The following is a 13,654-nucleotide window of genomic DNA, read 5'->3' on the forward strand; positions in this document are numbered from 1 at the left end:
AGGTATAAAGAGCGCCATTCCCTCAGCTTAGGCCTCGCCAATGGCGTTCGCGAACGTGACTGGTCAATCGGAGGAGAGGCAAGCGTTACACGTCTTCCACTATAGGATATAAGGCAGCGGTCGACATCCTGGTTCATAAAAAAAAAAAAGTTTATGAGGCAGTAACACTGACAGCAGGAAAAGACATCACCCATCTCCCATTTCCTAAGATGACATTTAACTAGTAAAATGAAATGAGCTGAAGGTGATTACTTTGTAAGTTTACAGAGGTCTAATACAGCGCTTGAGAACCCCATGCACTGGCGGTGCCTCACGGGGGTGCGGATGATATACTGGCTTATTATTGCTGTTTACCGGAGAAGTTATTGACACCGTCCTCACGAAGCCTACAGTGTACTGGACTTGGTAACCCCTCGTCCCCTCAGGACGCTTGCAATGTTGCCACGTGTACCAATTTCCTTGAATCGTCTCACCCAAACTCGGACATGTTTACCTAATCTTCCAAACCCCAGAAAATCCGTCCCTTCTCCCGTCAAATCCCATATTCCCCACTTCTTAACCCCAGAGGCATCTCCTTATTACTGTTAACCCCAGAGCGTCCACTGTTCCCCTCATCCCTATAACCCCATAGTCCGTATCATCCCATAAACTCCATATCTAACCCTTTATGCTACACATAACATGGCACCCGAGCAATCCCAACTACACACCACCATCTTTTTTTGTGCTTTGTGGTTGTTTGTTTGGGCGGTCGACTCTGGCGTGAACAACCTACTAAGGGCAGGGGTGTAATGGATCCCCCCCCCCTTCCCTTAATCCGCCACCACCACCACCACCACTATGCAAAGCTTGTGGTGAGGGGGTAATGGAGGACGCGCAAAGAGACTAGGTAAGCCTGATTTATTGAGAGGGAGAGAACGCGAAATAAAAGGTGAAGAGAGAGATAATCGTCCGTTCTGCTCTAACATCGTTCCATTTCGGCATGTCTCTTATCCATGTAAACATCACCCTCTGATATCGCTTCACAAACATCAGCCTGCGATATCGCTTTGCATACATCGATAAGGATACGAAAGATTGTCATACTTCGATATACAATGTTAGGTTAGATTAAGACAAGCTGATGTGGTTCGGCTATGTTTAATCCCGATCTTGCGAATGCATACGACTCGCTGTCTAGCGGCAAACGCAGAACACAACTCAATCATCCCAACAAAACTAGCTTAAACAACCTAACCACACATACAACTGAAGACATACAACTTAGCTTAACTTACACAACCTAACCCACAAACCTACTTCACATACACAACCCAGCATGAACTACACAACGTAACCAAAGCAATCGTGCCTGACAGTTAATATACACACTCAATCAGTCGACTGCTTCTACAACTAAAAAGTAAATAAATAAATAAATAAATATGCTAGAGCGTTATAAATGTGGAGCTCCATCATTACGGTTAGCTTTTGAACCCTGTTGTAAACATCACCTTCCGACACCGCTCTCAAACGCTACCCTCTTAAGAAACATTACCCTTTGATATTTCTCCCCAAACAGCTCCTCCCTTTGATATCGCCTCCCAAACAGCGCCCTCATCACTTCGCAAACATCAAACCGACATCGCTCCGCACTCAACACCCTTTGCCGTACCTTCTTCACAAACACCACTCCCCGATATACCTTCACAAACACCTAATTGACACAAACTTTACACTCACCATCCTCTGACATCGCCACGAACACCAAATTGATGTTGCTTCATACATAACCAGATACCAGCCTCAAACATCAAACTACCATCGACTTAAAACATCCAACGGATTTCGCCTCACAAAGAACACACCACTCGATATACTTACTTGAACAATAACGACTAAAATACCCATCGCTTCCGTAGATAATTGCATTTCCCATCGAATTATCAATAATTTTCTCTCGAGTCCATCAATTTAGAAAGTGCACAAAATCATAAGGCAATATATATATATATATATATATATATATATATATATATATATATATATATATATATATATATATATATATATCCCCGCGTTAGCGAGGCAGCGCAAGGAAACATACAAAAGAATGGCCCAACTCACCCACATACACATGTAGAAACATAAATGCCCACACACGCACTTATACATACCTATAAATTTCAACGTATGCATACATATACATACACAGACATATACATATATACACATGAACATATTCATACTTGCTGCCTTCATCCATTCCCGTCGCCACCCCGCCACACATGAAATAGCACCCCCCTTTTCCCGCACACGCGCGCGAGGCAGCACTAGGAAAAGACCTCAAAGGCCACATTTGTTCACAGTATGCTAAAACTTTCAACTACTGTTACCAAAGGAAACTGGTTTATACATAAAAACGTATATTTGAAGTTTTGATAGATTTGGAGATCATATAATTGGCAACAATGCACATATGCAATAATTAATACTGGTGGTTATACTCACCCCGTCGGCAGCAGAGCCAGTTTATCATCCTTGCCCTGACACGCCCATAATGTCATCAAACAACCGCCTCTAATTTTCCTCTTGAAAGAAATTAAACACTTACCTTTATGACTAACGAAGACTAGATAAAATCCAGAAAACGGGGCAGCTTCCAACACTCGGAAATCACCACATGTCTTTTTTCGGGGGGTTCGATTAGAGTCAATAAAGAAAAATTACCATTCACTGTCGCCTCTCAGGAGAGCGACAAACATCACCGACGTATGGGACGTCAACCGTACTACTGCGAGAGCAAGCCATGCGCGAGCTGCCGGTCCCGCACGCGGTAGGACCCCTACACCACAACAACAGTAGCGTGCCAGACGCACGATCAAAACACTCAAGCATCGTTATTTCCACGTAAAACTAACGCACGTTACATTTCACGATCGAAAATTACTACTACACTCATTATGAAGTGGGACTATAGATATAATGTTCCAGAAACTATATATGAGGCGATATATCTCATCATATCTTGCTTAGTAACAAGGTTTGCATGCGTGCATGGAAAGCCGTGCGTGTAGCATGCATTATACCCCTATGCGTCCACTGGTATTCCATGTATAATTACACATATCACTGTCATCACGCGAATAACGTCTACGACTGTGCCTGCCCCCACCGGCTTTATACAATATTCATTCTGTATGAGCGATACGTTGATGTTACAATAAGGCAAACTATCATTATTGTTATATATATATATATATATATATATATATATATATATATATATATATATATATATATATATATATATATATATATATATCAACCAGTTAGAGCCATAACGGGTAATCACCGTCTATAGCACTACTTACTAGAATCCCATACCCGTAGTTTGCTACATATCCCATCCTTCTACCCATAAGTTCAAGCCCAAATCTACCCAATTTCACTCTCCCATCACCTGCACTTACATATCCAGCCCAGTCTAACCATACATTCATCCTTTCCCCTAAATATCAAATCATTCTTTCTACGTACACATTCAGACTCTAACCACCCACATACGTACGACCCATACACCTACAAGTATCTCTACTTCCCTCTAAAAACCCCTACAGCCCATCTAGAACCTATCTGCTCTCCCAAGGATCCCTCCATTCCTTCAAGAGTCCCCCTCCCTCCAAGAAATCCTCCGTGCCTCCAAGAACGCCTCTTTTCTCTCATAAAATTGAACTTCACTTAAAAAAAAAAACTTCCCTCTAATAATTCTTACTTCCTTCCGAGAATTCATCCCACCATCCACGAACCCCCTCTATCCCTCCAAAAAAATCGTAAAACCCCTCTCACCTCAAAAACCTATTCCTCCTTCCATGACGCTTCATTAATAAACCCTCCAAAGACTTCATCACTTCAAAGATCCCTACCCTCCAAAAAAAAAAAACTTTTCCTATCCTCCAAGATCCCCTGCTTCCTGCAACGCGCGCACCACACAGACAACCATGTGGTTGGCAGGCCAGCAGACCCCAAGGTTAGCACGCGCGCTCTTGGTCAAGGAGCAGCTGCCGACCCACCCCGGGCCCCGAGCCGCCAGCACACACTCCTCGTCCCATCATGACCTTCGCGCCCCGTCAGGGATTGCCTAATAGGGCACAGACTCACACCCCGGCTTGAACAATACCCGTAATGCACTATCAGTCGCCATTGTTTCCCAGGAGACCTCTACCTTACGGAAAATACCCAAAAATGAGCTTGCCTGAGGATGATGCATTGCGGAAGTGCGTGCTACAAGGTAACACCATCATCGGACATATTATGGTAATTATCTGGACAACATGCTGTTCCTCAGTGGGCGAAAATAAGGAGAAAAACCTGCCTCCCGGTCATCATAAGCATCTCGCACTGCCCAACAGCTGCCCTGTGTCCTCTCCAGGGATTGGCTGCTGCACGCCGTCTGCTTATCTGACGTCACAGTAATTCTCCCTGGGGATTGGATCATCCGCTCCCGGGAACATGTGTGTGTGCTGCCTGAGGCGCCCATGTTGTCGTATGGCTTATATATATGTGTAAATATATATATATATATATATATATATATATATATATATATATATATATATATATATATATTGCGTTCTCTTAAATATAAATTAATCCGTGCGTATGTACATGACATCCAACAAGGACTTCATGTTGTTTCGTATATGATAATTGAACCTATTTTGACGCTCTGCTGGCTACTGTACCAAAAGACCAATCTAATTCTCCAGAATCATCAGGGGCAATTGACGCTCCCGAGATCCATATCCTGGACAAGGGTTTCCGTCTGGGATATATATAAACGTGACTACTTACCAAGCAGAGGTAAATGCATAATTGTTAGCAGTTAGTGATTTATTAACGATCGAGAATGATCAATTATTTACCTCAAAAGTCGATTTCAAGCAGTGTGTAAACCCAACCTTAGAAACCCTCCATTTCCAACCCCAGATTCAACCCCAACCCTGGACTCCCCCCTCCACCTCTAATGTTACCTTAACAAAAAATGCTCCCTTTGTGTTCCTCCAAGACCTTAATCGGATCACTCCAAAAACCTTCCAGGTGGGGAGGAGCGATAAGCGAAAAAAAAAAAATAAACTATCAGCTAACCTCCTGAAGGGGAGAGGGGTATACCATGGTGAATGAAGTTAAGGGAAAGTTGTTCTGGGAAGGGTAGTTTCCTACAGCACCTCGTAACAAAGTCGATCTCTCTCTCTCTCTCTCTCTCTCTCTCTCTCTCTCTCTCTCTCTCTCTCTCTCTCTCTCTCTCTCCAGATTAATCACAATATCCCTTAACCATTGTTGATTCCAGTCACTCGCCTGCCTAAACGGCATTCTCTTTGTACCATTTAATCCTCACCCCCATGCTATTTAACCCCTAACTCCCAGTTTACCCCCTAACTCTTCTCATTTACCCCCTAACTCCCCAATTTACCCCCTAACTTCCCACTTCCCCCGACTCCCCATTTGTCACAACCTCACATCCTAACAGTCCCTCACTGAACAGCTTACACCCTACACCCAACTGCTAAACTACCCCATTATGCAATTACCCATTGAATGATTACCTCGTGGATCTAATTATACAATCATCCACTGAATGATTACCTTGTGTATTTGATTATACGTTACTGAATAATTACCGTGTATATCTAATTATAAAATCAGCCACTGAATTATTACTTTGCGTACATAATTAGCCAATGAATAATTACCTTAGCCAAAATTACATCCTATAACATTCATCTATATTTCTTTCGTTTATTTTCTCCCGCCAAATCACTCGACTACTAATTAAGCTCATTTCCTAACATCAGTTTTCTCTTTATTGCCTATTTCTATCACCTATTTCCAATTCAATATCCATTTTCTATCAGTCTTCCAGTCTTAATCATTTGCTTTTAATCACCCATTTCCTCTCCCCTCCATATTTCCCTGAGCTGCCTGATGTTCCTCCGACTAAATGGTTCAATTAAAGTTCCACTAATTACTTGTTAAATAGTTGTATAAATTAGTTCCATAACTTGATTCGCTCCCGGCTGATCTGTCAAGCCATTCAACTGGTATTGAAACCTAGAAGAGCTACCAGGTCACAAAAGAGGGATATGGGTACCCCCCTCTCTCTCTCTCTCTCTCTCTCTCTCTCTCTCTCTCTCTCTCTCTCTCTCTCTCAGGAAACCAGACACTGGCTAGGGAAGCAGAAAGCACCCCATACCATCTCGGGAACAGATAACCTCTTCTTCACCCCTCTTCTCTTATCTCGACCTGACCTGACCTTACCTTTGACCCCTGGTAAGCAGAGGTCAGACGCCTCACGTGCTGACCCAGCGTCTGTCACACCCACTTACGAATCAATCCCTTTCTTAATGCATATATATATATATATATATATATATATATATATATATATATATATATATATATATATATATATATATATATATATGATTTATCACTGTATGGAATTCTTCAACAATTAGTGTATGTTGATGGAGTAGATCTATACCGATCGTGATAATTATACAATTGATACTTAACCACCAGTTAAATACCGTATGGACATTCACACATTTAATTGCCAGCTGCGTAATCAAACAGGATAATTACTTCTCAGATAGTCATCTGTTGGATAACAACTCATCTCATAATTACCTGGTGGATAATTACTCAGTAATGACAGTCGTGAATAACTATCCTTTGGATAACTACTCATGGGTGGATTTCGCAGTGGATAACCATCATATAATTACTCAGTAGGTGTATATCTACCAACGAATTACCTACTTGATGATCACTCATGTACTAAGTGGATGTAGTACACTCTGACCCATCACCCTAAATAAGGCCCCTTGGCGACCATGTTAGTGCACGAGTACATTAGCAAGCCCTGTTAGAGAACTAGACGAAGACAAACATCGCCTCTTCTGATTACGTCACTTTGGCCGCCATGTTGGTCCACTAAAAACGTCTCGTCCTGTTTTCAATTATATTTTTGCATCTTCATTACCGGTTCTAGAGCCCCATACATGAAATGGGTCTTGGGGTTTAAAAATAATAATGATAGTAACTATCATAATATATTAATAATAATAATAATAATAATAATAATAATAATAATAATATATTAATAATAATGATAATAATAATAATAATAATAATAATAATAATAATAATAACACATTATTCAGTGTTTACGATACTGTAAACACATTTTATTTTGATCCATCGTATCTAAACACCTGAGGTCTGAATTCAGGTCAAATTATCATAATTACTGACATCAGTGATACGTATGTATACATGATCTTCCTCCCTTGTTAACCTCACTTGGTGCTGACCTCGAATAACCTTGTAAGTCCCCTCTGGGAGCCAGTCACAAAGAGATGAGTAACGGCGCTGAGCTCAAACGGTGCAATCACGAATAAAACAATAGAACCATCGTGGATGAAACAATAGAACCATCGTGGACGAAACAAGAGCCCAAACATCGCAAGAAGCAATACCCCAACATGCAAACAAAAACCACCAAAATAGAAACGACGCTGAGTACGATAACATCCCCTAAGTACGATACCAATCCCTTGTGTACGATACCAACCCCTCGAGTACGATAACAACCCCTTGAGTACCATAACAACCCCTCGAGTACGATAACCCCCTGGAATACGATGACAACGTTTTGGATACGATACTAACCCCTTGCAGACGATAACAACCTGACCAGTATCCATTAAATACGACTACCCCTTGAATATGTTAACCTTGGTTGCCTAATTTCATCAGTGACCTAGACCAGTGAAACGTGCGTTAACAGCTACGGCCAAGATCCCCAGAGAAATCACGGTCTCTCTAGGGGTGCGGCACGTACTCCTCTAATCTCCGTAGGCGGGCAGGTCAGCTGATGGAGTTCAGGATTAGTAATTATCACTGTTTTCAGCGCACTGGACAACAGACTGGGAGAGAGAGAGAGAGAGAGAGAGAGAGAGAGAGAGAGAGAGAGAGAGAGAGAGAGAGAGAGAGAGAGAGAGAGAGTGGAACTTTCACCTGGGTTTCAGAAGGTAACTAGGTCAGGTTAAGCTGTCGTCTGAATGAAAAGAAATCCTCACCTTTCCCCTCTGTGCACCGTGGTCCTTGGAAGGTAGGTCAATACCGGTAGTTGACACCAGCTACCAGGTCATGACCTGACGTGACCTGATCCAACATCCTGGCAGATGTTTTCAAGGTCTTTGGAAATCCTTTACAACCTCATTACTATATTGGACTACAGAGACAGACATCTTCATATCTCTCTTTTATAAGAACTTGTACTTGCTCGATCCAATACATATAATTCAATATATGAATCAGTTGTATGCGTAATAGTGATGACCATGATATGAAGGTATATCAATATGTCATATATCGTGCAAATTCACCCATTCTATCATTAAAATACTGCGTCTCTGTATATCTAACATAACGTTCTTAAAATTACAAAAGATAAAAATCTAACATCAAATTATACCTTTCTGGCGCGAAATGACAGCTCTAGAAGGCCCCGTAGTAGGTATATCATTATTGAATAGATAGAATATCGAGGACAGCAGAGTATACTGGATATACTACTGATAGAGACGCTTTGGGGTAGATAACATAATTGGTTTGGCCCCGAAGCGCCTAGGAGGAGGCTTAATTAGATTAATTATCGTCAGAAACCCATTAGCTCGGGAGAGTATCACTATGACGGCCCTGTAATAGGCATATTAGAGCTGGGGAAACCAATATTTAGAGACTCTATAGTGGGTATATTCTCATTTGAACCGCTTCGTTGTGATAATATTGACATAGTTGCCTTATTCTACAGCAGATCATCATTAAAGAACATTGTTTACTGACATAACTATTGTGGTACACATACACACCAATATCAGGAAACCTAATATCATACAAAGAAAATATTCATGCACTGTGTGTCATGGGTGTCATTTCCCATTCTATGCTATGAGTAATATTTACTAGTGACACTCAACAATATATGGTGGCCTTTAGTGAGCATTAAGATGTCATTTAGTAAACATAAAACCCAATGTGTGGATATATATTGGATGAAATCCGTTTCATTAATAATGTTGATACATTCTGGAGCGAGTTCCACCAATATATTGTCTCAAAAGAGCGCGTGCTTAGACATAAACATCAAATAGTTACTCAATACCAATAATGACATCATACTTTCGTTCCTAAGCATATTAGTAATGTGATAATGCGGTAGAAAAATTACCAGACATGAGTGAAGAGTGGATCATAATATATATATATATATATATATATATATATATATATAGAGTCCACACCCATCAGAAGCTAGTCTATCTCTTACCTTGAAAAAGAACTTTCCATCAACTTTCTATGAATATAACTTGTTAGGTTAAGGGTTAAGGTCAGTAAGTTCACACAGTTGAACAAGTTCTATTCTAATCATATGATTCAACTTTGGGGGGAAGTTTTGACATTCCTTGCTCAGTCCTTATTAGAAAGAATAGAATTTCGAAATAACATTCAAAACTAATCTTAGCTAAATGCTTAAACAACAGGCATCAATTCGCAAATGTCTTTAATCTCTGGATATTATTTTAGATTCATGAATTCGCCAGGCTGACGAAAATTTATCTTAATTTCTTGAATCATCGTGCAAAAGCTATGTAGCCAACAGACAAAAATGCGAGTCTGTCCTTTGACTAGACTTAGCAAGTTTTTCATTGTACAACAAAATGAGCAGGTGTTCGTGGGTATGTTGGGTCAAAGGTGTTTCCACCCCCTCCGCAAACCTCTCCCCCCCAACTCCTCAACACTATAATCACCCCTACGATCCACGTGGTGGTGGTGGGGGAGGCTGGGAGCACCTTGGCCGGCCACTGCTCAGCTGTGCAGGTATTTTGTTCACAAAGAGTTCTCGAACCTTTATTCCCGCATGGAATCATCGTCCTTCTGCTTATCAATCATGGACACTAACATTCCTTGGCAGACCTCCGATACTTGACTTCAGTCTTGCACTTCAATTTCAACCTTAAACATACGCGCTTAATAAGTCATATTCCCATGTGATGTCCGCAGATTATTGGAACATTGTCACACGCGGATGATGGTGTTCAATGTGAATTGAACGGTAAAAGACTCTCGCTCATAAGTCAGGAGCATACAGAGGCGAGTTACGTGTGGTGAGACCGCGTGGGTTAGAGCAGTACTGGCGTGCGACGCGGGGCAGGTGGCGGGTATGGACGACACCGGACACCGCCACACGCCCGCGCCCGCAAGATGCTGCTGCGACCCCGCGCTGCCGCCAAGATTTGAGGCGCGCACACCACCTGGAGGACAACAGGGTAGTCCTTGAGGGGTGATTGCGGGATCCTGGCACGAAACACGCGTCCAGTTTGTAAGTCAATCGTTCGTTCGTCTAACGTATAAATATGGGTTAGAAATCCGAGTAATAGGAGACAATAAAAATTAAGCGTTTTAATCGTTAAAGTAAATGGGTAGAGGGTGGCAGTTGATTGTGGAAGTAAAAAAACGCAGTCAAAATTTTCCTGTCAGGAAACAAGGCTGACTTTATGTTCAATTTACTTGATTTTTAAGTTTACCTTTTTCCAAACGTCTGTCATAAAGTATCGGCTAATCATAAACACCTTTGCTTTGTTGGAACATCACAACTTGATATCTTTAAATTACTGCCAGCATTTATATCAAAAAGAAATATCTCCCGTTATTTAGTACGCAATTATTGTTGTTAATGAAAACTATGTTTATTGTATCATATCAGTAAAGGAGTTAGAAATCACATACATAAAGACTATTCATTATAAAGGAAGCATATTTTACTTATATTTTGAAGCAATGTTTCACAAAACTGAACATGCTTAATTTAAATTTAATCCTTTAGCTGTATTAAACGAGGAAAGATCGGTCATAATATTATCATATTCATATAAACAGAAGGTTGATGTTGAGATAGTCAACGTAAACAGTTCAACAAATAGTATCACAATGATGAAATTCATGCAAAGTAAGAGTATTCTTAGATAACTTGATACTATATCAGCGCAGATAAACTAACAACAAAATGAGATGAAATTTCGACAATCGAAAGTTCAACGTTGGATATTCTAACTACAAAAAAGTAGACAAAAGACTTATTAACATGGCAGTGCCACGGTCAACGAAGACTAAATAAGAAGGCTTTCAAGAGCTCGATTAAGGCTGGCGTTCAACGACGGTGGTGGGGTTAAGGGGTCGCGGGTTGGGGCATGTCAGCAGATGATAGCGTTACCACAGCTGGTGGTGTGCAAAGTCAACCCCTCATCCCCAGCGGCACGGGACCCATTGACTGCCCTTAACTTATATTTACATAACTTACTTCATTTTTTCTCTCTCCTTTTGTTACCTCATTCTGTACTTTACATTTATCCGTACAAAAGACACCTATTTTCCCTTTTTTTTTGGGGGGGGGAGGGGTTCGTATTACATTTCTCGTCTTTTCTCCTTTATATTTGACGATCCTTACCTATTCTGTGTTCCTTCATGTTCTTCTGTTTCCGTCTATCCTCCTTAGTTTCGTTCTTCTCGTTTTTCCACTTCTTTTCCACGTCTTATTCATTTGCAGTCCCTTGTCTGTTCTACCTTGGTATGTCTGCTCCTCTAGATCTCTTTTCCATTCTCTGTCTACTGTCATTTCCACACTGTCAAAAGAAGCATAAATAACAAAAATTACCATACATACAATATCAAATCCATATAAATAATCTTTAAATAAATTACAACCAAAAAAATCCATTATATTCATGTCAATAAATGCAGACTGAAATGTCAATAAACCAGAAATTATGTTTATAAATCGTGAAAGGCATGTCAAGATACGCTAACCAGTACCTTAATGAAACCACAACACATGGTGGACCTTAACTTTCATGTCAGGACGATACAATTGTTCGTCTTCAGAGGTGGACCAAACTCCATATCGTCTGTTCCCAAAAGCCAAACACTTTACTAATTCTTTATTCGTTATCCATAATACTGATGAAGATGAAAAACAGGAAATATTCGCAAGGTAAAGAATCTTCTCATCAAATACGGTATAAGGGCAAGCTGGACCCAGTACGCATGGGCCTGGTGCCCCTAATCTTTATGTCAGATTTCAAATATAAGCAAACTTCTTTTTCCCTTGCAAATTAGCGTCGTTTTGTATTCTATCTTCTTTATATAATACTGTAAACAAATTACATGTACGAATTTTTGCTTCAGAAAACTAGAAAACCATAAGTAAGCGGCAAAATCTGGAGATGTTACGCTTCCTTCTGGCTTTGCCACTTCACTGGGATCCCGTTCTTCTATCAAGGAATAAAGTACTGAAATTGAATTCCTTCAGTCTCTCGATTAATCTATACTTTCATTTTTTCCCCTCTCTCTGTCGCACTATGTCCATGATGTATTTCATATTACTGGGAATGGGGTAAATGCTGTAATTACTTCACACTGAAGTTGACATCTGCACTTACAATATGGCTTCCACAAACATAAATACAATTTGTGCAATACACGTCAATTTCGGCAATAAATACTACATGGTTTGTCATCTTACAAGACTAGAAGTATTAGTATCTCTCCTAGTTAACATTTAAGAGGCAAAATCTGAAGGCAGAGAAAAGATTCTAAAGTAAAAAATAGATATACCTATGGAACAGATGTGCCGCCAAAACTGGGTAGGGTAGGGAGGAGGTCTTCATCTTAGGACGCTCAGTTGACGGATCGGTCACGTGTACCGGAAGTTGCTCATTTGATCACAGGAGACGCTATTGCGCACGCGTCATGCTACTTTAGAGATAGATAAGAAAATATTTTTTTCCTTTAAATGAATAATGAAGCAAAATATATAGAAATAATATGTGTGTTTATATCATTTGAGGCTTCAAGGTTATTAATGGATTGCGGGAAATACTAGAGAGCAATGGGAGACAAAGATGATATGGTGAGAGGATGGTAGGAGACATGATTGCGTTAGAGGCTATCATGAGAAACAGCATAACGTAAGACAGGCGGAAACATGCCATAACGTGAGGCCAGACTGGACGGGACACATTCTATCATGAGACAGCATCAGTAGAGGTCCATATCCCAGCTATGAAGGGTAAGAGGAGTGAGAAATAAATAATATACACCTGACCCTTAAAAGGCGGGAAAGCGAAAGACGTGAGAATTCCACATCTTCGCTGTATGAGGAGAAGACGAGGTATCATAACGGTCAATGCTCATGTGGCTGTGTCCACATACAAACTCAGGGAAGCAGCAGCCAAACGCGTACTATAGCTCCAAGTCAGATGATGAATTGGGTGACCCCATACAGCTCAAGATGAGAGAGAGAGAGAGAGAGAGAGAGAGAGAGAGAGAGAGAGAGAGAGAGAGAGAGTCAACATAAGCCCATCTGCATGTAGTAACATCCAAAACCACAGCTCCACTCTATATAAACACAATGTAACTAATACAAAAAGAGAACGAAATGGAGACAAGAATTGCCTCTGATTGCGAAAAGGCCAAACAATAACGTGAGATTATGTTGACCAAGCGACTTGTTTGTGGGGTGAGAAGGAAGGCATAAGTAAAGAAGAAA

The 13,654-nt window shown here is 40.7% G+C and overlaps 1 protein-coding gene across 4 annotated transcripts in view; it reads right to left on the bottom strand.

Annotated features, from left to right (window-relative positions):
- Positions 1–12,786, bottom strand: part of LOC139758667 (uncharacterized) — a 72,935-nt gene extending 60,149 nt beyond the window's left edge. For 2 of the 4 annotated variants that reach the window (XM_071680250.1, XM_071680247.1), the window contains exon 1: positions 4,235–4,383. In XM_071680250.1, the coding sequence (XP_071536351.1) occupies positions 4,235–4,283 (49 nt within the window). In that variant the 5' untranslated portion in view covers positions 4,284–4,383. Of the gene's footprint in view, positions 1–2,593; positions 2,778–4,234; positions 4,384–11,554; positions 11,730–12,720 lie in introns of those variants that run through there. The other 2 variants (XM_071680248.1, XM_071680249.1) reach the window with 2 other exon arrangements.
- Between the last annotated feature and the right edge of the window lie 868 nt (positions 12,787–13,654).

Source organism: Panulirus ornatus, chromosome 31 (genome assembly GCF_036320965.1).
Source record: "Panulirus ornatus isolate Po-2019 chromosome 31, ASM3632096v1, whole genome shotgun sequence".
NCBI lineage: Eukaryota > Metazoa > Arthropoda > Malacostraca > Decapoda > Palinuridae > Panulirus > Panulirus ornatus.